General features: G+C 33.4%; 2 protein-coding genes across 6 annotated transcripts in view; both read left to right on the top strand.

Moving 5' to 3' along the window:
- Positions 1-2,012: 2,012 nt before the first annotated feature.
- On the top strand, positions 2,013-15,115 carry LOC133190318 (maternal embryonic leucine zipper kinase-like). Of its 3 annotated transcripts, none has more exons than XM_061325867.1 (17): positions 2,013-2,135; positions 2,325-2,426; positions 2,738-2,823; positions 3,122-3,238; positions 3,940-4,083; positions 5,626-5,694; positions 5,965-6,057; positions 6,259-6,357; positions 7,110-7,277; positions 7,422-7,505; positions 7,664-7,774; positions 7,877-8,297; positions 9,124-9,241; positions 9,824-9,992; positions 10,304-10,407; positions 12,045-12,218; positions 12,875-15,115. In XM_061325867.1, the coding sequence occupies exons 2-17, from the start codon at positions 2,369-2,371 to the stop codon at positions 12,879-12,881; spliced, it is 2,022 nt and encodes a 673-aa protein (XP_061181851.1). In that variant the 5' UTR covers positions 2,013-2,135; positions 2,325-2,368; the 3' UTR covers positions 12,882-15,115. The 3 variants fall into 3 exon arrangements, with proteins under 3 accessions (XP_061181851.1, XP_061181852.1, XP_061181853.1); XM_061325868.1 differs by having other exon boundaries at positions 12,045-12,233; XM_061325869.1 differs by having other exon boundaries at positions 2,014-2,135; positions 9,848-9,992.
- A 4,274-nt stretch (positions 15,116-19,389) lies between these two features.
- The window catches only part of LOC133190317 (serine/arginine repetitive matrix protein 1-like), a 44,566-nt gene continuing 38,640 nt past the window's right edge, over positions 19,390-25,315 (top strand). The window contains exons 1-3 of one of the 3 annotated variants that reach the window (XM_061325863.1): positions 19,390-19,830; positions 23,751-23,856; positions 24,869-25,300. In XM_061325863.1, coding sequence (XP_061181847.1) covers positions 19,776-19,830; positions 23,751-23,856; positions 24,869-25,300 — 593 coding nt within the window. In that variant the 5' untranslated portion in view covers positions 19,390-19,775. The remainder of the gene's footprint in view (positions 19,831-23,750; positions 23,857-24,868; positions 25,301-25,315) is intronic. The other 2 variants (XM_061325864.1, XM_061325865.1) reach the window with 2 other exon arrangements.

Raw genomic sequence — 25,315 nt, 5'->3', positions numbered from 1 at the left:
AGAGACTTTGTACTCAAAGTTCTAAAAGTTTTGGGGCTATATAAAGCAATTGATACAGTTACTTCTTCATTGAAATTATAAAAGAGGCCAATTATGGTCAACAAGATAATTGATTGGTAATAATTCAGTACAATGAGAAGCAATCATATTTATCCATGCCTCAACGCACACAAGGTAGTGTACAGTTACTCAAACAATGGAAATTCATTTTTTGCTTAAAAGTATTCAAATGTTGCAGTGTTAGAACTATCTTTGATTTCTGTTGTTGTTTTGATAGCCCATAGTACATATATGAATAGTCAAATACTTGCGACTTTTTGTCTATTTCTTACAAAAAACATTTTTCTGAAAAACTGCACAGAAATAGCTTTATCAAGCTATTTTAAATAGCTTAATAAAGCTATATAGCTTTTTCAAGCTATATAGCTAAATCAAGAGATTGTGCTGGACCTGTTTAAAATGCCTGATATAAAGTTCCTCCTTTCAGTTTTTGCTTTCTTTATATATAAAACCTTTTTTGATTTTTGCTTGATTTATTATTATATATAAAACCTTGCAAAAATCATGTGTGCATATTGCATAAAGATTCTTAAATGAAGTCTACGGATTTGATTTCAGATATGAGAATTTTGCACAATATTCATTATCAAAATGGAACATTTGTTAAATTATCTCAGTTCGTTACTTTACATAGATCTATATTAATCATGTTTTTGATTAATGTTAATGAAAACATACTATTCTAAATAGATTAATAAAGCTTTATAGCTAATTCAAGCTATAGCTAACAACTGGCTAAGACATTGTGCTGGACCTGATTAAAACAATAACATGGATAAGCAGTCCACATCTTTGTAAACTTGATTTTCTCCGTATGTGAAAAATAACGTATACTTCAATTATCATTCAAATTGATATAACAAGGACAAAAGCTTCACACATGCTTATCGCACTACATAATGCCTAAATAAACAATTCAAATATTGTTTCACCTCTTCGTCGGACGCCATCTTGGATAAAAATGTAGTCTCGCCTGCACGAGACAAATTCACTAAATTTTTAGAGTAAGTCTATATTTTTTTATTGTTGTGTTTTCTTTCCTATGAGTAAAATAGAAAGATGGGATATTTCATAATTTGCTTTTTCCATCATAATTTTTTTTCTCGTACTCTTACAAGTAATTTCATTGGCTAGCAGAAAGAGGAGCCATTTTCAAACTTCGCAGGTGCCCCAAGGAAAACAAGACCTGTTAACAGTTAATGTTATCCTTAGGTAGCGTTGCAAATTGTGGTATAGGAGTAAGGTGTGTCGTAATGCCACCCGTTAAGTTAAGAGGAAACTATTTGTTTCATCAGTAATGATCGGTTTTAAAATTTTTATCACTGCCAGTGCTGGATGTTCATAATCGAAGTGATAGATTTACTGTAAATTTTGCATGGTTTTTGTATTACATATATACTATTTGCATAGTGTAGTGACTATAGAAAAGGGAACATTGAATTGATTTGTTTGTCTTATTGTCATATCCCCACACAAGTTAATCTCAGCGAGATCCGTAGAGACTAAAAATTTTGGTCTGGTATCTCTACGGATCTCAGACCAGTATCACATAATCTCATTCGGGGTTTCGTGCCCGGACTTCGACCGCTTGTTTCGATTAATATGGGCTGAAATGAATTGGCTGTCCGCTTCAACTTTTTCGTACTATGGTTCATTTCTATAGGAAAAATTAGTAGAATGAAGTATTAGAAGCAGACTTAATTGCTGGAACTCTTCAGCATCGGAGGTTTAAACGAATAGCTTATTGCTATGAAAAATCAACAACCCTTATATTTTGATGGATTTAAACCTTTCAGAGGTAAGAAACGAAAGTTTTATGGTGATAGGGAATTAAAAGGATGTCCAAAGCAAAAAGTTAAAGCGGACAGCCAATTCATTTCAGCCCGTATTAATCGAAACAAGCGGTCGAAGTCCGGGCACAAAACCCCGAATGAGATTATGTGATACTGGTCTGAGATCTGTAGAGATACCAGACCAAAATTTTTAGTCTCTACGGATCTCGCTGAGATTACACACAAGTAGGGTTCCTAACTTAAGTCAGGTTGGGACGAATTGCCCAGATGGGAGCCCGTTTGGTATTTAAACTTATTGTGCAAAACAATATTTTGGGCTATAAATATATTGATAATCAGCAGGAGTGTGTACGTTTAATGCTACAACTCCTGCCTTGGAGGATGAAGTTGAAATGAAATAATGTGACTTAATGTCAGAGTTTATTGTCGACACTTTCCTTCTGCTCATACATGATACATTTCTTTTTCCAGGTCACATATAACTATCTGACTATTTTACATGTCATTTTGGTGCCATGAGTCAGTTCACTGAGCTACGTGGTTTGTACCACCTGAGAGAAACTATTGGATCAGGTATATGCACCTGATAAAAACATATAGCAAACTTTTGATACAGAGTTTTTCAATGTCAATTAGAATCTTAAGATAATTTTTTTTTTTTTAACACCATGGTTGAATATCTTATGTTAAAATATTTGAAATATTTAGAAATGCTTAAATAATATATATATATTTAAAAAGAAATTAACAAACTAAATGATGAGTTAAGTTACTTCAGTGAACTTAATATAAACATTTTACAATGTGCTGGTAAATAATGGACATGATCGCAAGTTCTGATGTAAAATGTTCACAGTACAATGATGTCAAGATTGATTTTTCAGGTGGATTTGCAAAGGTGAAGTTAGCATACCATGCACTTACTGGAGAAAAAGTAGCCATCAAGATCATGGACAAACGCTCTCTTGGAGTAAGTGTCTTCCTCAACCTGGTGTTCAGTATTACAAAAGTACATTGTGCATGTACCTGTTCAAGTCTGTAAGTGGATTGTAACTGAATGTGTGAAAGGGATAACCACTTACATATAGATTAAGTATTTTTGTGAATATACAATGATTCAGTTGGAAATAGCTTTACCTTATCCACAAGCGATCCTTAATTTAGAATGGAACTGTTAACTTTCTTTGTCAGACTGTCTGTGGTACTTTTTCTGCAGGTCTTTTTTTAATATTGTATTTTATACATGTTAATTGTTTTTGTATTCATAGGAAGATTTACCAAGAGTGAAAACTGAAATTGAAGCTATGAAGGACCTGTGTCATCAACACATCTGTAAACTTTACCAAGTAATTGAAACAGAGACCAAGTTTTTCATGATTTTAGAGGTAATGTCCAAAAATCAAATTGTTGCCTTGATTAGGAAATTACATTCTTAAATGATTAGATTTCTTTGACTTATAAGCAAAATACAAAATTAAGAAAAAATTTTGCACTGTCACTTGATAAACCATAAACCTAAAATATTTGTGAAAATAAAAACTGATTTCTTACCAAACAAATATTTGTCACCCAGACCCTGACTGTAAAATCAAGACAATGAAGACACTTAATCTTTCGTATATTTAGTATATTTACTTATTATTATAGATGTACATTCAATGTTGTATACATTTTGGACTTTGATATTTTATGTTGGAGCATATATTTATATCTTTAAAAAAAAAAGCAATCAAATTTAAGCACCCTTAAAAGCATCATTACAAAGTAAAGAAAGAAAAGTACTGTATTTTAAAAAGATATATAATGAAGTACGGAGAAAGTTTGATATGCAGTTATCAGCTAATTATGAAAATAGGAGTGTATATGCAGGGCTTTCAACAAGGGACAGAAGGAGGTGATTTATCCTTGTTTCACTGATATTTGGAATTCACTGCTTCAAATTTCATAATTGGCAAAATAACTACTGGAAATAACTCAAAAACAGGATCTTCAGATGGGTAAATTCACCTTTTCACTCCAAAAATATTGAAAGCCCTGATATGCACATTTTTATTTTATGCTTTATCAGACTGTTCTATTTTTGCAGTATTGTCCTGAGGGAGAACTATTTGATTACATTGTATCCAAGGATAAGCTGTCAGAGGATGAGGCTAGGATATTCTTTAGACAGATTGTTTCTGCTGTAGCATACATACACAGTCAAGGATATGCCCACCGTGACCTCAAACCAGTAAGTCTGTTGACAAAAGAGTCAGAATTTAAGTTTTGTGTAACCTGCAGCAATTTTTGATTGTCCAGGTGAAATCATACTTGTTCTGTATTTCAAAATCATAATATAACTTCACAGATCAAGGACCCCCCCCCCCCCCCCCACCTTCTAATACAAAAAATATCTTTGTTGCATACTAATCCAGTGTTTACCAAAGTTTACAAAACTGATCACTCAATCTGGAACCCTTAAAATCCCTCTATGCCTTGAAGGAAAATGTAGAATAGAAATAACATGTATTGAAGCTGGTAACTTAACAGTACAAAAGATGTACAATATTATGTGAAAGTATTTAAAAATAAAGAACAGGGTTTGTACAGACCATAAAAAGTGCTTTAATATTGACCCACTCAGACCCAGTCCTTGGAAAGTGCTTGAAACTGCCTTAACAGTAAAAAGTCATGGAAAAGTTCATAAATTCACATTTTTCATGCCAATATGGATAGATTTAAGTTTTTTATTCTTTGAAATGCCTGCAGAAGATACTTCTTCCTGAAATATTTACAGTGTTAATGATTTTACAAGTACACATATACGGCATATACACAACTGCTGCTATGAAATGGTGCTTAGATCCCAATAAAATGCACATACTGTTGCTGGATGTGGTAGTAACCACTTCTCATTGACTTTCCTCCAAATACCTTTTAGTTTGACCAACAACTTCTTTTGTTTTGTCTCTGAAATATCACAGAATTCCACTGTTCTTATACATGTAACATCCAATTTTTCATTTTTGTCAAAATTTTGCAAAACAGGGTGTCTAAAATATTCTTTAGAATAGTCTATGCTGAACAGTTCTAAAATTTACCATTTCCTTAGCACTGTTATCCTCTAAAGTCTACCAAAGTTCTTGTTTTGATACGAAATAACAGAACTCCCAATCACTTCAAGATGTTATTTTCTTCGTCTGTTTTGATATACATGTACATTTACTTTGTTCAAATCTGTGTAAAACTTGCTGATGGTATCTAGATGTATTAAAATTTAAGATAAATAATTTTTGCTTTTTCTGCCTTCTCTTTACTGGCATATTATCTTTTTCCTACATATAAACTTTTTTTCCTGGATTTTTCTCCCTTCTTGGCTTCTCCACATGTTGTGTTACAAATAGCTCCAGCCAATGTAACTTTTACTACAAAAGGGAGGTAACTCTTAAACTTTAACAGTGATCCATGCCAACTGTTTTCATTGAGTAGGCCCTAAAAGATAATAAATTTACCCCAACCCCCCAACCCCCCAAAAAACAAGGGGTGGGGCACTGTTAGAGGAAGGGGCGGGGCATTTGAGAGGGAGGGGCGGGGATGTGAATCTAAAATTTAATTCAATCTGATCTAAAGGCATGCAATTTATGCTTTTATCTAATCTAAAATGTAATTAAATACATGTAAAATGATTTCCCATTTAAAAAAATAATCCCTTTGGCAAAATACATGTATATAAGATCATGCATTTTCTTCAGTCAAGCATATACATGTAATTTCTATATAAATTTTTTTGTAGGAAAACTTGTTACTAGATGAGGATCAGAATTTAAAACTTATTGACTTCGGTTTATGTGCAAAACCTAAGGTAGGTTAATGATGCCATTGCTTGTTTAGAATTGAAGTTCATATCACAATTTTATTGTATATATTACTTTGGAAAATAATAAATAATATACTTTCGAAATTATATTGTTCTAGAATTTACTCAGAAATCAAAGATCAGAAACAAGAATAAAAGAATTTTAACTAGATGAGATCAAATAAACAAAAAAAAAAAAAGAGTACATACATGTAAATGTATGTACATGTAATTAAATACATGTACATAAAAATGTAAGATGTACATGGTTTACAGGGAGGTATGGACAGTCAGCTGTTTACCTGTTGTGGAAGTCCAGCTTATGCTGCCCCAGAGCTTGTGTCAGGGAGGGAATATCTGGGATCAGAGGTAAGACAGTAGTAAGATTTACCGTGATGAGAATTTCCTTTACCAAAGATGCAGTTTTGTTTATCTATATGTGCTAGATGATGATTGATCAATGCTTTATTGCTGTAGAATACTGTAGTTTTGGTTTTTGTTTTAGGCTGATCTGTGTAGTATGGGAATTTTAACTGCATGCCTTACTGGAGTTTTGGTTTTGTTTTTCAGGCTGATCTGTGGAGTATGGGAATTTTACTGTATGCCTTACTCTGTGGCTATCTTCCATTTGATGATGATAAAATCCCATCCCTGTATAAAAAAATTCAGGTAATGTGAAAGGAAGACTGGTATTGGTTTAGGTTCACATAAGTTCACATAACACATCTTATAGATTTTAGTAATACTCCACTCCCTCCCTCATCAGCATTGTTGGTGGGGTATATTCTATTATTTCATCAGTTTGACTGTAGATGCAAGGTTAAGGATAATATTTTATTCCCAAGTGCTAAGCTTTCTTCCAATGCTGCATCTGACCACACACCTTGTGTATCTATGGATTTCTTATGTAATACTAAATTTGTATGCTGCATATATGTGTACATGCATGTACAGTGAAACTTGTTGTGTATTCCAAAATCTTGCTTAATACAATGTTAACTTTAAGTCCCGTTCAGTAAATTCAATTTCATAAAATGTTGTCTAAAAAGGAATATGGTCTAATCCAGCCAATTTCTTTGGAACCATTGGTGTTCGGATTACACAAGTTTTACTGTATATTTTATCCTTCAGTAATTCTGATGAAGGGCAGATTTTGTCATCCCTAGTGTATCACACATAGAAAACAAAATAAATCAAACTTCTTCATTTGTGGTGCATATGTTGATCTTTGTTCAAAGTAATACAAGTATAACTTATTTTTCAATTCCTGTACGTTGTTATTTGAAATGAGATTTGATCTACTATTAAGTATAAATTAAAGTGTTTGTTTCTGCATGTTAAGAATATGTACTGTACATGTACATTGTAATTACAATGGAAAAAGACAAATTCTGACATATTCTACACACTCTTTATTTCAGAGTGGCAAATATGAGACACCTTCCTGGTTATCTGAGGAAAGTAAATCACTTATAACCTCAATGTTACAAGTCGACCCTAAGAAACGTGTCACGATACGGAACCTTCTCAACCACTCCTGGCTAATGAGTGAAGTCCAGTGCCCTGTGGAATGGCAAAGTAAATATAAGGTATAATAAGATGAAATGCTTTTGGAATTAGTAATTTGGTGATGGCAGGATTGATTCATTACAAAAGTCTTAATTACTTATCTGCTGTCTCAGTGCAGTACTTTGTCTTTATCGTTTAATAATGGTATTTTATATGTTAAACAGAGATGCCTTGATGAAGACTGCATTACAGAGTTGGCAGTGCATTATGGAAAGACGAAGAAAGAAATGGAAGCATCTGTTTCTGAGGTTTAGTAATGTGTATTAAAATAAAGACTGTCTTTAAGAATAGATGTGAAATTACTGACATGTGCATAGATCTACACATATTTTGGGGGAAAAATCATTCTGTTGGAAAACCAAACTCTTTGTTTTGAAGTCCTAATTTGTTTTGCTTTGTTTTGCAGTTTAAGTTTGATTACCTAACAGCCACCTACTTCCTCCTTCTGGAAAAGAAAATGAAAGGGCGTCCTGTTAGACTTCTTAATAAAATCAGGAGCCATGATGGAACAAGTCGGGTAACACCCATTTTACTTCTGACCACCAAACGTTCATTATTCTGAGGTATGGTTCAAATGGTACATGAACTTTCTAGTAAATTTCTTTAATTTATGATTTAGGACAAGAGAAGTCACAGTGCAGATGATGCAGCTTGTTATGAACTTGTGTATTCACCAAGACTAGCAGCATCAGAGAGAATAGAATCTCCTGTGAACCATAGCAACAAAAAAGACCTAGGCCCCCGCCCCACTACCTATGGGGGCTGTGAGGACAGAGGAAGAAATAGAGCAAGAGAGAGACTTCCATTCTCATCAAAGGAGGAGCAGGAAAATGAGAAAAATTCTGCTATTTCTAGACGAGAGAGATCTTCTAAGAGTAAAGATGACAAAGAAAACTTTGCTGTTCCTCTTACCCCAGGTATAAAGACCCCAAAACCAAAAACTGCAAAGACACCTTATCAACAGCTGCTGATACCACCTTCCAAACCTAGGTCACCACTAATGGCCAAACAGTTAATACCTACATCACTGGATGATACATGTAAGTCCAAGCAACTTAAACTTAGTAACTGAGAATAATGGTGAAAATCATAATATTAATAGCTTGGAACAACTGCATAAAATATCTTTTTGTAAAAAACAGTTAAAAAACTCACTTAGATTGACTGATTTTATTTGGATGATATAGAATGTTAGATATTGCACAACTTCATTAAGGTTATTCCTAAGGGGAATTCCAGTTAAAGCCTCTTTCATGGAAGGAGGCAGTGGTGGAGGTGGAATGGCAGTAAATTTTAGCCAGTCAAGAATTTCTCCAGGATTCAGACTTTTATTTGAAGAAACTTCAAGAAATCCAATGCAGTGTTTGTTTCTATAACTGATTCTAGATAATTTAAACTTAAATTATCAATACAGAATGTACATGCATTAATTAAGGATATTGGTCTTTTAAATTTTCCATTGCCATTGTTCACAAGAAAGCTGTGTAGAAGAAACTGTATTTCCTGAAAGATAATTTTTGCATGTTGGTCAAAAGGAAATGAAACATCAAAAAAAAAAAAAAAAAATCTTGATTAATTTCAAGTATTAAGTTTTAGTTTAGCACTTGCATTGAAATTAAATGATTCAGCTACCCCCATCTGTGCAGCCTCTTACTAGTCCAATATTAAAAAATGAACAGGTGTTCCACCCACCTCAAATAATTTTTACAGTCATTCATTCTGTGAATCAAAACATCATGTTCCCTATAAAAGAATTTGAACAACCCAAAACAAATCATTTAGTACCATAAGAATAAAAAGAGACACCTTTTCAACAAAAATGTGAATCTCTTCTCTAAGTTGAAGTACTTGTCATTAATTTTACAGTATCCCCAGGTAAATCAGACAATTCAGTGATGAACACAACTCTTTCCCCATCTCGATCTTATGATTCTCAGCTCAACAGACTACCAGAACAGCTAACACCACTTAGTGCAAATAAGAGGTATGTTTATGATAGCATGTGTGGCAGACTATCACAGGTGTCTAACCAAAGACACATTTAATTGAAACTATGCATTACACACAAATTACAGTTACATTTGCATGTTGCTATACACTTTATAAGGTAAGAATGCTGAGGTTTCCATTTTCATTATCATTGACATAGATAATTGATTTTTTTCTGCTTTTTTTGCTGCTATGCAAGCTTTTATTATTTCACTAGAAGGGCTAGTTTATTTGAAGTCAAAAGAATATTGTTCACTAGAATAATGAATAATGGATGGAAAATAAAGAATACATTTTACATAAGTATGGTTAATAAATAAAAATTTTATGATTCAGAATCAGAATTCATTTCAAGTATTTCTGATATACAGTTAAACAATTTGACTGATGTCTTGAAAACACCAAATTTCAACTTGCTAAAAGTAAAATGTAACTAGATCTGAAAATGTTGGTTACTGAGGTTGAGTAAATTTAAAGAAACCATATCATGAGCTTCAGTAGCTTGGCTTGGCAATTACAGGGCCACCAAGGTCAAAGGTCATGAAGGTTTACACATCCATAAATTGTGAAATTTTAGAAAACGTGTGATAAACTCTAACAGGGCTGCCTCCGCGGATGGACTAGAAGGTGACTTTACCCCCAAATCCAGGAAAGCCTCAGTGTTTGGAAGTCTGGAGAGAATGTTTAATATGCTGACACCCAAAAAACAGAACAAGTCAACATCTGACGGCCCTAGGAAAGTTAAGGTTTGTTATCTTCACATACAGCTAGAGATATATACATGTACATCTGAATGTCCTAGGAAAGTCAAAGTCAATCTCATTAGCTTGCTTTCCTCATAGTCACAACAGTGATATGTACATTTTTTTTTAATGAAAAAGAAGTCTTGAATTGTTTTCTGAGCTTTGCAGGCAGCAATGGCAATGAAAATGCATGTAATCTGCTGCTCACAATTTAAAAAAAAAAATGACTGTTTGCAGTGTTTTATTTCATTCTTTGTGAAATATTTATCTTCAATTTTTTCCCCTCTAGATGATTAATTTTTTATGTATTTCAGGCTTTACACAATATATTCCGAACAAATGAAACTAATTCAGAGTTTGTGTTAGGAAGACTAAAAGAGGTGGTAGAGGAGAAGTGTATACCCTACAAACAGAGCGAGTAAGTTATAAACAAGTTATATATAAATTCATTTCAAAATTTGCTTGAACAGTAAAACTTGCTGATAAGAAACTCTGTAAAGAAGAAGTCTTGCATTTAGGAAGAGTAACATTTAATACCCCAGCTCTCTATCTCTGTAATCTAGAATCAGGTTTTAAGGAATTCTTAATACAGTGGAATACAGCTAAAACACTTATAATGAAGTTGCACTTACAGAGAAGTGATTTTCATTCATTGTACAGTCTTAGACTACACCTTATGTGATCATTCAAGGGACTTGCTTGAAAAAGTCACTTCAGACACAGAGTCAGTTGGCATAGTCCAAGACTTGTCTCCAGACCATGATTCTTCCTTTGGCTATAAGGTCACATATATATTAATGTAAATTAAAACACAAACACATGTATTATTTTTCAAATAACTTTATTTAATCAATTATCACCTGTGCATTAAAACATACATGTACATGGATGCTTAATTTATTTGTAAAAAAAAAAAAATAAATAGAAATCATATGTGTACATGCATACAAAACAAATATACAGTTCATGCACTTGTTCTTGTACTCTAATTCTCATAATCTTTTTTTTTTAGTAAACTGGATAATTAAAACACACAGTTCCTTTTTTTCACAATAAATGAATTAATATTTCAGAGAAATTTTTGATGAAAACATTTTGGTGACTACATTTTTATAAATAATGTGTTAATATCTAGGTTGCCTATGAAATCTCTTTGGTGCTTGGACATCCTGGGCACGTCAGGGTTCTTAAAATCATTTGTAGTTCTTGCTTTCTGTTTTAAAGATTTGTACTTTGTTGTTTTCCTATAGTTTCTGTATTTTTGAACAAAAAAGGACAGTGCTGCATTTTTTAGTCAGCTTAGGACACCGTTCTTCTCAATTATTGACATTCCGTGTCTCATGAGAGTAAACATATTTAAAAAATACCACATGTAGGCTGTCACAGACATCATTGAAAATGATTATGTAATGACTAAATATAGGTGTCATCAGGAATTCCTTATTAGCAAGTTTTTATGTCCCTGTAATTGGAACAGGGGCATATAGATTTTGGCCTGTCCATCAGTTTGTCCTCAAAAACATTAACCTTGGCCCTAACATTTGAACGCTTGGTGCTAGAGCTTTTATATTTCACATGTATTTTTTGTGTCAAGACACCAATATTTTTTTACCTCATGACCTTGGAGTTTTACCTACTTTTGAAAAAAAAATTAACCTTGGCAGTAACTTCTGAACAGGTGGCAACACAGCTTTCATATTTCACCTGTGCATTTCTTGTGACAAGACTTTTCTTTGGGTACCACCATTGTTGACCTCATGACATTGACCTTGGAGTTTGGTCTACTTTTGAAATACCTTCTAAATGGTTGATTCTAGGGCTTCCGTATTTCACAAGGGATTCTTAGCGACAACACCTTTCATTGGGTACCACAATTTTTTTAACCCATGACCTTGCAGTTTGACCTTCTTTTGACAAACTTTAAGCTGCATATGGGGGCATCAGTGTTTACAAACGTCTTTTTATTCAAATTTTACTGATATTATACTAAATTCTGTGATATTGCTCATATAAGCGGAAAAATTTAATGTATGTGGAATGACCATTTTGTTTCAGTTACACACTTAGATGCACGGTGATGAGTGACTGGTCACGCGTACAACTAGCCTTTGACCTTGAGATCTGTACTTTACCGAAAGTTCCTTACATAGGAATCTGTAGAAAGAGAGTGAAAGGAGACACCTGGCATTATAAGAAGCTCTGTGAAGACATATTAGCCTCCTGTAAACTGTAAGTCTTGTTGTGGTAAGTTCCTGCAAGGTGGGCAGAATTTTATTCTTTAGCATGGGTGGTAGGTAACTGCTACTTAACAAACCTAACAAACTTGATGGGGAAGAGGGGGGATTTCACTTGCATATAAATAACAGTTTTTTTCTTTTTTTTTTAAATGTTTAACGGTTGTTTAATCTCAGAAAAATTACTTCCTCTGATCTGCTCATGTAGATTGCTACTACTCAAGAGTGCAGCTACATTTGTATTTTTCTGTTTTTTTCCCCTTATTTCTCTTTTCTATGCCCCTTTTTCACGGACATTTCTAAAATGTTGTTTTCTAATTTGTGAGAAAATATTCATTTGTGTACAAGTGCATTTACATGTTTCTTGATTTATTTATACATAATTACATATGAAATCACCCAAACTTGTTTTAACTTAACAGAATCACTGTTCTCTTTATTTTAATTTATTTAATTACCAATACTTTGTTTTATTATTTTGATTACATTCACTACAGATAAAATTGAAGCTGTATACAATATTCTCAGGATATTAAACTATCTATCAAGATGCATGTAACTGTTGTTATCTATAGATGCTGATCATTCATTATGTTCATACTTTATATGAAATCTTTATTTTTGAAATATACTGGTGCTTGTATTTTTCAGGAAATAAACTTTGGTTGTGATTAATCTCAGCTCTCTGCAAACGGGAAACACAGGACCCTCAGGGAAGGGACAGTGTGAGAAAATAAAGAGATGTCATAACTCTGTGATTTTATCCTGTGAATGCTTTCTGTAAGACGGTGCTTTAGTGAATATTTTATTAAATTTGATCCAAATTGTAATTTGACGATCACATTTAAAACTGTTGTAAAACAAAGATATTTAAGGTTTTATTATGTTTATGCATCAATGATTATGGGTATTGTGAATGATATTTACCTTGTTTTACTTCAAATAATTTTTAGTTCACCTGAGCTGTGAGTTCAAGTGACCTTTTCTGATCACCCTTTGTCCATCTGTCTGTCTATCCATCCACATGTCTGTGAACTTTTCACATTTTCAACTTCACAAGAATATCTGTGCCAATTTCAACCAAACCAGGCACAAAGCATCCTTTGGTAGAGGGAATTAAAATCAGTCAGATGAAGGGCTTATACTCCTTCCAAGGGGGGAGATAACAAAGAAAAGGCAAAAATAGGGTAGGGTCTTAGAAGAAATGCAAGTTTCCTGACAGTGTAGATTTAAATTCTTCAAATCATGGTCTACATGGATAGAGTTTAGGCTAAATTTTTAAAATGAGGATACATATGAACCACACTGGGCCAGAAATAATGAAACTTGTACTTAAGCTACCTGAAATAGTGTATATTCTAAACTGTTCAAATCATGGCCCCCATGATTAAAGTTTTACATACGAATATATAGGGAAAAAATTTGCTTCTCAAGAACAACAACCCTGACCTTTCCTATGACCTTTACCTTACTATTTTATTTTACATTTAGCTCAATTTCAAAGAAACTATTCAATATATTTTATCTTAACAAATACATCTTAGTGAGAATTATTCAACTGTGTCGTACAAATATCGTACACATTAAATATATTTACAGTATCAGCTGGGTCCTTTTTTTTTTTTTAGCTTATCCTTCCCTTTGACCTTTGACTTTTCCTATTCATTGTGTTTAAATCTCAGTTTTAAAGAAACTTTTCAAGGTATTTTCATCAAACTTCATACACTAATACAAACTGGTGAGAGCTAGTCAATTGTGTCATAATTTTCTGACCTTAACCTTCCCTGTGTCCTTGACCTCAGTTTTCTTCATTTACCCTAATCTTAAACAAAGACGAAAGACAATTTTCTTTTAATAAACCGTGGGTGTTGGCATTCATGTTCTATAGGCTAGTTCTAGTTTTTTCTTTCAAATGGACCCTGGTTTAGCATGGGGCTAAAATCATGGATCAAATTTTACATAATGTATGTATACAGAAAAAAAATTCTCATCCATAACAGCAGGAAATATGTCATATTGATAATGAAACATCTCCATGTTGTGTGAATTCAGAGACCCCTTAGAGTTTGGGTGGGGCCACAATATGGGGTCACAACTTTTTATTGGAATAAGAGAGGTTACTTAGGGGAGCAGTGTGGCACATTGGTCTATCTACACTGTCAATCAATACAGACTGTATCACTTATCTAATACACCTCTCCAATATTCTATATATGCAACACATCACCTTTTTTTTAAACATGTATTTATCAAGTGCTATTTATTATAGGAGGGAAAGTTGTTGATTAGTTTGTTTCAGTCATTACCAGTACAGGAAATTGAGAAATTTGTAGAAAGAAATTGTGTATTTCCTCAAATACTTTCTTGCAAAAATTTTGGAACTGTTATGTGTGATTTTTCTTTAAAGAAATATTCAGTGGCATGATGGCATCACTACTAGTGCAGCACCTACAACTGTTCTAAGTCTTTCTAGTTTCCATTAAACATTAAAAAAAGTAGTTTGAAATATAATTTTATTTATGGTTTTTTTAAGTAGAATTATGACACAATATTTTTACAGTTAGTCTAATTTTTATTAAAATTTAATTTTTAATGTTCTATGTAAATACATAGTACAGTGTATATTGTAAATAAACATGTTCTCTTACTCCCTTCCTCTTTTTCCTTCTTTGTATATATTATTTCATTATCTTATACATTTTCTTCTGTGCTGTACACACACACATACACACACCTAGCAATATTTCATTCTATGTATCACTATACTGTCAGATCTGTATTTATATCTTACACAGTGTATGCAGTCATGTTACAGATATTGATTTATTGTGTAAGGAAGGAGTACTTTATTCTTAAAATTTTATGAAGAATCATGAATAAAAACAGTAAGCTGATAAATTGTTCATGTTCTTGTTTTGAACATACTGAAATAATCATGCAATAGGATCGGGAACAAGTTCTGATAACTTGCGAGTTCCTCTCCTTACATATACTGTAACGCATAGTTGTCTTGCAGAATATTTCGGAAACAATTATACAAATAAACTTATTGTTATTATTCAGTTATTTGAACGTACAGAATTCAATATCTGTTAACGGCGGCAAAAATGCCTTTGTTCAGCTCTGGTGCCTGTTTTACAAAAGAACTTACGACGAAGACCCTAAACTTTAGCTCATTGTAAAATTTTGCAAAATTAATGATTCTGTTTAAAATTGCTAGCGTAGAAATATCTTTCTACATTCCTTTTGAAGAGATTAAAACCATTTTCAATTTAGTGTAAATTAGAAAGTTATGACTAGAATTAAATTTTGGTCTTAGTCGTTAGTTCTTTTGTAAAACGGGCTACTGATGATGATCTTTCCCCTTTGGTTACTTTACAGGTACGTGATACTGAAAAGAAACAAATATATATGTATGGAACTGAAGGCCTCGTAAAAACAACTATTTGAGCCAATTGTAGAAAATTTATATTTTTTGCCTTTAAAATACTGCCAAATAGAAATAAAAAAGTTATATTTGAATGACTGGTTGAGAAAAACATGTGTGAACAAAACAAACTTGTCATGATCAGGCAAAGTAACAATAAAATATATTGTGGACTTTGTCTATAGATCAGAGAACTTTAACCGCAGTATTCATTTCTCCAACCATGTCATCTTTTTCTCTAAAGTAAAAAGGAAATATATCTATTTTAATGATAAAAAACGAATTATAAATCATAAATGTTACTCTGTTATGTAAATAAGAATTAACTAGCCAAAATCTTTTAGAGTTTGATAATTTAGCCAATGATTTCCAAGATATTGATTCAAGACATTTGATTTCACTATAACCCCCCCCCCCCCCCCCCGGAAAAAAGATTGCCATTTCACCTAAAAATCGGTAGTCCTCTTAAGCGAATCAAGACCAACTTCGTGTATAATGCTTGATAACCATGTAAAAGAGTAAAGTCAAGTTTTGTTTGAACTATTTGATGTGAAACCAGGTGGCTTTTGACCTGAAATTTACTGTGTCATCTGTATACCATGGCTAACACGTATGCAAAGTTTATCATTTTTCAGAATATCAAAGTAATTTGGGTTTTAGTGGGAAAAACCAGGGAAAAGACCTGACAATCAGTAGCTGTCACTGTCTTATCATGATGACCAAACAGTGTACGATGTTTAATGACAATCAAAAGTATAGTGATGTTAATCAAATAATGGGTTTCAAGACATTAGTCCGTAATCATTTGGATAGAAAAACCTGGTTGCTCATTATTGTCGCTCAACTTGCAATTTTAAGAGTTTATCAAATACACTGTACACTGCTATGGACACCATATACTGTATATAATGATGCTTTGTTGAAGCTTAGTATTTTTTCAATCTCCACTTTCCTAAAAAAAAAAAATTAAAAATTTGGAATATATTAATTCTTCATTCTAATAAAATATAAAACACCATTTATTATAGTTAACAAAACTAATACGTCGAGCTGATTTATTGTTTATGAGTAATTTGAATGTGTCAAACGTGCTGCACTGAACTTTGAGACAGATGCTAACGTTTTTGTGCTGTTATATGTGTGTGTATGTTTTAAGGAAAATGCTCTATAATTGATTTATATTACATGTAAGGACTGCATATATGAATTTGAATTATATAATATTCTTGTAATCATTGACAAAAACGTAGCAGATTTTTCTGCATCAAACATTCTAGAATGTGGTCCTCAATATTCTGGTTCTGAGTAAACCTATTTATTTAGAATCCACTGCGCCTTGGATTTACGTTCTACAAGATGTTTTACACAAGTGATTTTATAACACATACACTGCATTAATATCATAAACAACAACTGACTGTGCTCCATTGTAAAGCGTTTCCATTAAACAAGCCTGCCTGCGTTTACTTTTACTTCGAGAAGTCATATCCAAGTAAAATACTGCAGCTGGACTTCTTTGGAAAATAATAGAACTCTATGTAAATGATAAGTTCAGAATACTTGAGCTTTGGTGTTAAACTATATAACTCATAGTACTCTAGCTAAAATGTTTATATTAATTAAGTAAAAATACTCAAGCTAGAATGTTTATTACATCTATTAAAAATACTCAAGCTAGAATATTTATTACATCTATTACAAAATACTCAAGCTAGAATATTTATTACATCTATTCAAATACTCTAACCGTCACGGTAGTTCAGTCGGTAGAGCACTCGCTCCGTGATCGGAAGGTTGTGTGTTCGAATCAAGGCCGCGACTGACCTAAGTCGATAAAAAAAGGTAGCAACTGTTCCTTCGCCAAGCGCTCGACACTTTGAAGTGAAAGTTGTGGGTCTTTCGGATGAGACCTTTTAAAGCGAGGTCAGTGTCACGGTTGGCGTTGGCACGATAAAGATCCCTCACTGCTCAATGGCCCTCAGTGCCGAGTAAAGGCCTTTTTGAATTTGAAGCCCTTTACCGGTATATGGTGACGTCTCTATATGAGTGAAAATTCTCGAGCGGGACGTTAAACAACATACAATCAATCAAATACTCTAACTAGAATATACGTTTGTCAAATATCTCAGTTTTCTCTAACTAGAATGTTAACTCGAATTACTCTCTGTTAAATACCTTACTCAATATAATCTACTTTGAATTTTTAAAACCTAACTAAAATTACTCTAGCAAGAATATTTATTACCTTGCTCAAAATACTCTAGCTAGAATATTTAATATCTATCTCAAATTACTCTTTTTTCGTTTACATGTACCTTTAACTCAACTTATTTTAGCTAGAATGTTTATAACTTAGCTGAAAATAGTCGATATTGAATGTTTATTGCCTCAAAATACTCTCGCTAGAATATAATCCGTACTCAAAATTCTCTTGTTAGAATCTTAAACTAACTTTAACTAGTATGTATATCTAGGGAGACGGCGTAACTTGTGACTTATCCCATTAATTACATGTATACAAATAAAATATATGTTCAATCTTGAGTACCACAGAATGCTCTAGCTAAAAAGTATAGACTTGTCAAAGAATAGTGTAGGTATACCCTATCTGGAATGTATATACCTATCACAACACTCTAGCTAGAATTAAACAAGCATTCTGAGAGTATTGCATTAGCAATACTAGTCCTCTACCGGCAAGTGTAATCTGGTTCCCGTTAAAAATGCTGTAATTCCGTCAAAAAATCATTGAAGCGGAACATAATGCAAACTTGATCTGTAACTCATCAAGATACACCCACATACCAAAAATCAGCTCAATATCTGCAAGCCTTTAGGAAAAAAAGTGCGGAAAACTCATAAAAATTAAAAAGGCCGTAATTCCCTCAAAAATCAATGATGCGGAACGAAATTCAAACTTGATCTGTAGCTCATTAATATACGCTTACATACCAAAAATCAGCTCAATATCTGCAAGAATTTAGAAAAAAAAGTGCGGATAACCAAGTGGGACAGACAGACGGACAGACTCCGAGGAAACCTATAGTCCCCTCCGGTTTCACCGGTAGGGGACTAATAACACAGAAGCGCTAGCTAGAATTTAAACTACTCATGATACTATGGCTTGAATGCTTTGGATATTAAGCTATTTTCCATATAACTATACCGAAAAATTAATTACATGTACATTTTTATTTGCCGAGAATACCCGTCATTTCAATGACAGAGAAAAAAAAAACCCACTTTGCTCTGAAGTCTTAGAATTGCAAGATTTTTGCCTATAAGTACTGGGAAAGAAATTCTTTCTACTGGGAGGATAATCCCCTAACAAAGTGAGGATTGAATTAAAAAGGCTATGTGAAGAGAACGCGAGGCAGGAAACTGTCAAGGATTGCGAAGCAGTGCTTTGGCTGTCTGAATTTTTAAGTAGTACTGTTGTTGCAATGACGTAAATTGCATCGTTGTTCCTGATGCATTGGTGAATTGTGACCACTTCTGTGCATCTAATTTTGAAGTTTTACGTCAGGAAAAAAGGTTCAACACTAAATAATGACCGTATTCTAATTACCTAGTATCGCCATTGTAAATTATGCGGACTTCACAATCTTAATGAAATCAATGGTTTGAAAGACGCAAAAATGAATTATTTATAGCGTATATATGATAACTGAATTTGACATTGATTTGGTAACAGAATGAAATAGATGGATTCCACTGTACACATTCACAGTTTATTATGCGACTCTGTTGATTGATTTTCATCGTATTGATCTTCGCATACTTCTACCTCATTTCACCTTTGGATTCAAGGGCGCCTTTGCTTTTTGTCAAAAAATGTAACGAAGTACATTAATGAAACCACAAAAAGTGTTGTCTACAGTTTTTGTGTGTATATTCATAGTTTGAGACGATTAGTTATGAAGTGCCTCTTTCTTAAGCGATCGCTCAGCCGTGAATTGTCGACCCAACTTACGCCTGTTTAAAAAGCAAATATTGTAAAGTTCAGAACCTAGGAGTGTGGAAGAGGCCGGTTTTATTCTTAAAGCAGAAATGTAACTTCCTAGTCTGTTGGTCTGTGTCCCTCGGTCACAAAATTTCGGATTTCTCAAGGATCAGACGCAAAAAATGGATTCTCCTTCTGTTTCTGCTACAGTTGTGTGTCTTCTGATGTCTTTGCCAGGTAAGTTTCTTTTTGCCTCCTTTCCGTGTGTAGTCGTGTCATTACCTATGCTGTAACTTTTTGACCCTCATAAGTATTTTCAAATTAAAATTCAGTCTTTTATTGTACACATACAATTTTGATAATCAGTTTACTAGTTCTTTTATCAAGTCTCTTTCGTTTAATAGTTGATATGAAATAGGGTGGGGCCAGGGACCTCTAATTTTTGTCTATTTATAACATATGATTAAAGCACCCTTAGTGGTTTCCTCTTTTCTTCTAAGAGTATTATTTATAGAACATTTCTGCACATTGTCTGGATTCCCAATTACGACAAAACGTGGTGTAAGATGATCCAATAAATGCTCCACTTGTCGTCAAAAGAAAGGAACATTGTGGTATTCAGAAAGGGTACACATATTGCAATTGCTGTTTATTTTGGAGGCGTTAACAGTATCGGCGAAAATATTTGATATGTAAATGAACGGTTCCATGCATGATTGCAAGACTGATCAAAAAGAGATGTGGACTTTTAAAAAGACTAACAGACCAAAAGGTCAAAACACTGAGAAAAAGTATATCGTGAACCGACCAAGGTGCAAAAAATTAAAAGCTGAGGGCGGATTTAGGATCTTTAAAGATTAACTAGTACTGCATTGAATTTCTGTCTGTGTGTGGTGTAACACGTATTTATCCACCCCTATTTGACTAATCAACACAAAGGATCAAAATGTGGTCTACTGAGCCGTGTTATATAATGTTGGTTTAGGTTCTGTTGACAGGTTGACTCAAACCGGAGTTATAAGTCCTAACAATCAATGATACATTGGTCAGTATTTGATTTGCATACATTTATTTTTAAAAGTTATATATATAGGGCTTTTTGATTTACTTCTCTTCAATGGTATCCGCCAGACTGGCGGGGACCTGAGGGCACGGACAGTGTGTAAAAGGGAATTTTACGACATCATTCGGACAATGGCAAGTGCAAGTGTCATTTGCCCTGCAAATAACCGCTTTCTGAACTTTAAAAACAGGGAACACAAAATTATGGCTGTGTACCACATATTGCAAAGTATTAATTGTGGTTCTTTTTTCTGTAGAAACGCGTTAATTGCTTTCGCATTATGGCACAGCTAGGTGTTAAACCACCTTAATAAACACGAATTAATGACCGGAAAATCATTTCTTTATCCGGACACCTTAAGCATTCATTATCCGGAAAGAAACACAAATGTATTGTAAAAAAAGGGATTGAATGAACACGTACTGAATATCGCCTTTGGGAGCCTACCATCAATAATTTCAACAAAGTCCAGGAAGTTTTAACTGACCATGCATATTTTCAATGTTTTATGTTTTCAAATTATGCATTGCAGTTTACCCTCCTAAGCTAATTCCTAAAAATCGAAACTTTGCAATCAAAGTTGCACTTTTTTTAATTGCATTCCCTAGGCAAATTGTGCAGTGCAGTTTACTTTTTTTTCAATTATATATGCAGGTCAATTTGCAATTGCATATTCGTATTCAGAAATGCACCATTTGGCCCAGAAGTGCAAACCACTTCCTTATCGATTTAAATCACATTTCCAATAGTTCTGTAAGGAGAATTTAAAAATGTGGGTTAGAAGTAATGTATATAATTTAGCTGTTATGCATGACTCGATTCATTATGTGCGTACAAAAACGTGAATTATGCATCTTCTTAGCCACGTTTAACGAAAGTTAAGTTACGTCTCCTTAATACTTTTGACAAAAGTTAAGCTTTGTAAAAATCAACAGGTATATGATATTACCTAATTACCGACCTGGATTTAGTTGAACAACCGCAGAAATAATGATCTGGATCAATATGTAATGGTCATCTCAGAGATTCTAATTATAGAGATAAGATAACGAAAAGAAGGGAACCGGTTTTAAATTTACATGTGTATGTTTACTTATGAATAATTCCTTAATGGCGTTGCGTTGATATTTTGATTTATTCATAAGAGCTAAGGTGGATGACACCAAACGGAGGAAAATTCCACTATTCTCCTGTAAAAATAGATTAGAGGAACTAGGAAGAAATAAATTAATTTGTTACAAAAAACTTCGTAACACACCCTTTGTATATAACATATATTATTCAATATTAATTTGTACATCAGATTACATGTGACACGGAACTCCAGACACATTTGTTTATTTCATATTGTACGTAGATTACTTGTACGTTTTAATTAGATTAACATTCAATTTACAATTAAATAAACTGAATACTTTGCGTTTCGGTTAAATTGCATATCGTTATGTTAATATTTCTAACCGCAATTTGCATATAGGGTCGTGGCATACACGTGCTAATTTCGTACTTATAATGTCCATAATATGATATCATTTAGGGATACATAATTGTATCGAAATATAAATAAGCATACTGAGTATCGTGAATGGTAAAATAGTGATCGATAAACGAAACATTTTTAAAATTTACTATACTCGTACAGTAATGTACTAGTATTTAATGCAAATAAGGTGAAAATCCATTAGAAGTGTCGATCACGATTTCAAGTTTATCTGATGAGGGATCAAAGATGTACACTTTATGCCTCACAATTCGATGAAACTCAAAGAATGCAATGACATTATCAGTCTATACATACCAGGGACCTAACCAAACATATGAAAATAGTATAATTTGCAAATACATGTATGATAAGTTAGCAAAATATTTAATAGATTTGATGAAAACTTCTGAGAGGTCGTATATCGTACAGAATAAAAATTTGATTTCTCTGTCTTCCAGTTTGATTCAATTCAAATGAACAAACCCCATGATATCCCCAGAGAGAACCAGTTTCAAGGCAAAGAATAAAATCTTATCAAAACGTCGCTCTATTCCAAACGTAGTACTCGTACTTGCGTAATCTATATGTTTTGATTGGTTTCTTGTCGACCGGTATGTAGGCGTGCAGACCAATGAAAAAGATAATAGAACAGACTCTGGTATTTTTATGAGGAAGCCTCAACCTTTTACTTTTGGTAATTTTTTTGTTATGGCTATATATTTCAGTCTGATAATGCATCACACCTATTTTATAAAATATTCATAAAAATTGATGACTGGTTGTTCAAATGTTTCAATTTTGACTAATTGTTGCAATAAAATTTGTTTGGCCCATACAATTCCGATTTGTCATGAACTTTGCTTTCTGTAGAATAGATATGTATGTTTTATTTGCTTTACTTGTAATTTACAGACCTCTAAAGAGGGAAAACATTTTTTTGGGGGGTGGGGGGTATGGGTTCGTAAATAGTTTCATTCTCAGGTGAATATTCTTACTATGTTAAACAATCCATACAATGAGTTCTCTCAGAATGTTAAAGAGGAAATATTCATCACGGTTTGTTGCGTGGTTCAAATTGTCTGTTCAGTTGTTTTGTTAAATTGTTGTTTTTCATATATACTTACAATCTCGGAAACTTTTGTTTATGTGTGTTTATTGATTCCCGTGCCCCCTCCCCCTGATCTAGGACGTTTAATAGAAATGACACTGATATTAGAATTCTTCCTTTAATATATTATACGAAAACTTGGTATGAATGGATTGTTAAGCAATGGACAATAACACTTGTTTTTTTTTTTTTTTTTTAATATATAAATGCTAGAATAAAGCATTTTATAATCGCGCTTCAAATATTTCACATAAACTTAGTAATTATATAAATACATATATATAGTGCCCTCTGAACGATCGATAAAGACACTTCCCATAGAATATATTAAAATCCATATTACTGAAACATGCCAATTTTCCATTGACAGGTGTGATTTACTGCTAAGATACGTACACAAGTTAAATGTAGACCTTTCTAAAACCATCATCACACCCAAGGCAACGGCTTTGGTGTCTGCAGCCATCACTACCCTCCTTTAACGTCTGTTTTCTAATTGACAGGTGCCTCCGCTCTGGATGTCGGGATAGATGGTATCATAGGATCAACCATAGCAGCAGGCCTCATGTTGATGGCCATAGTTATCGTGTCCGCCATTCTTTGTTACCGGTGGGTAGAGTTTTGTCGTCAGCTGGGTCAAGATTTACATGTAAATGATCAGTATATCAATAAGATCTGAAGGTTTATTTTCCTTAACTAGCAAAAAATGATATTGATTCTGGTTTTATTATTTTGTTTTAGCTCACCCGAATAAGGAAGTTTTCCTGATCATTTACTGTGTAATTAATTTTTTATCTTTTCACCCATTACCTGGAATTTCTTGATCAAATTTAACCAAATTGAAAAAAAGGTATTATACAAGAAATTATTTGTGCTATACTGCTACGATAAATGCACGCAACCTTACAGTACACAATGAAATTTGCTTGTGTTTTATCATAGTATATACTTTTAAGGTTGAATGCATTGCAACAAAGATATAACTAGGAAGTGTCGATCCTATTCTATTGATTTTACATGACATTTAAAAGTCTTGCCTGAATAGATACAGTGTAATACGGTCAATGCAGATACATTTTTTCTTTGTGAAAGACAAATGGAAAAGAGCAAAGCTTTAATAGGAAAATAATAATGAATAATAATAAATAAAAATACATCCGTCAATTTGTCATGTGAAACTATGTAAGGAAAAAAAACCCCTAATTAATTACATTTTTTATAGTTATTTATATAATGGTGCAATATCTGTGATGATTTTTAACCAGTAAAATACTTCCTTATGTTGGTCGTCACAAAAGATTGATTTCCAACAAATCCCATATCAGAAAACGTCCTGTATGCGTCAGTGTGTGTAACAGATTTGGCCCCCTGTTATCTCTCTCATAATATTGACAAAAAACAAAACTCCATAATTGACGGAAAGCAAAAATTGGCATAGAAAATCTCATGTCTGCTTGTACATCATATCGAAGTATGTCATTTGTTGTGATAAAAGTAAAACACTACTGCGTAAATTTGTTTTGTCCGCATTTCACAGTCTTTCAGAATGTATGACCAGTCTTAATAAATATTTCTTATTATTATCCGCATGACTTGTTCAAAGTATCTTTTCATTACAAAGGTTGTCACCTCCAAGTGGACCTGCAAAGCCACGGCACCGAAAACCGCCACCAAAACCAAAATATGACATGAACGGAAACGCGCCAAATGGTATTCCACTGCAAACACGAGTGCCAAATGGAGTCATGAGGTCTCCACATGGAACACAGAGAAGCCACCTCAGTAGGCAGATGGGTAGTCATAGAGGACCTCCGATGGGTAGTCAAAGAGGACCTCCAGGTCCCTTAAGGTTTGCCGCTGCTCCACCAGGTCTATACAGGTCAATGATGCCGCCATATTTCATGCACCCTCCATATCAGCAGATCATCTACATTGACGAATCAGATGATGATGATGAACGTTCAGTGCGATCCACAATGCGAGAACACAAAAAGAGATACAGAAGATCCTACTTTTCAGCTAGTAAAGATGCATCTTCCAAAGTAGAGATTAAGTACGTATAAATCTT

The sequence above is a fragment of the Saccostrea echinata genome, unplaced genomic scaffold (genome assembly GCF_033153115.1).
Source record: "Saccostrea echinata isolate AGI-Se365-2 ecotype Australia unplaced genomic scaffold, CSIRO_AGI_Sech_v1 ptg000022l, whole genome shotgun sequence".
Classification (NCBI taxonomy): domain Eukaryota; kingdom Metazoa; phylum Mollusca; class Bivalvia; order Ostreida; family Ostreidae; genus Saccostrea; species Saccostrea echinata.
The sequence above is the reverse complement of the archived record's forward strand: the minus strand, read 5'-3'. Positions and strand labels throughout refer to the sequence as shown.

Excerpts from the sequence above, each read along its gene's own strand:
- LOC133190318 (XM_061325867.1), top strand. The coding sequence starts at position 2,369 with ATGAGTCAGTTCACTGAGCTACGTGGTTTGTACCACCTGAGAGAAACT. Across the intron at positions 2,824-3,121 it reads TGGACAAACGCTCTCTTGGA|GAAGATTTACCAAGAGTGAA; the intron begins GTAAGTGTCTTC and ends TTGTATTCATAG. Across the intron at positions 4,084-5,625 it reads CCCACCGTGACCTCAAACCA|GAAAACTTGTTACTAGATGA; the intron begins GTAAGTCTGTTG and ends ATTTTTTTGTAG.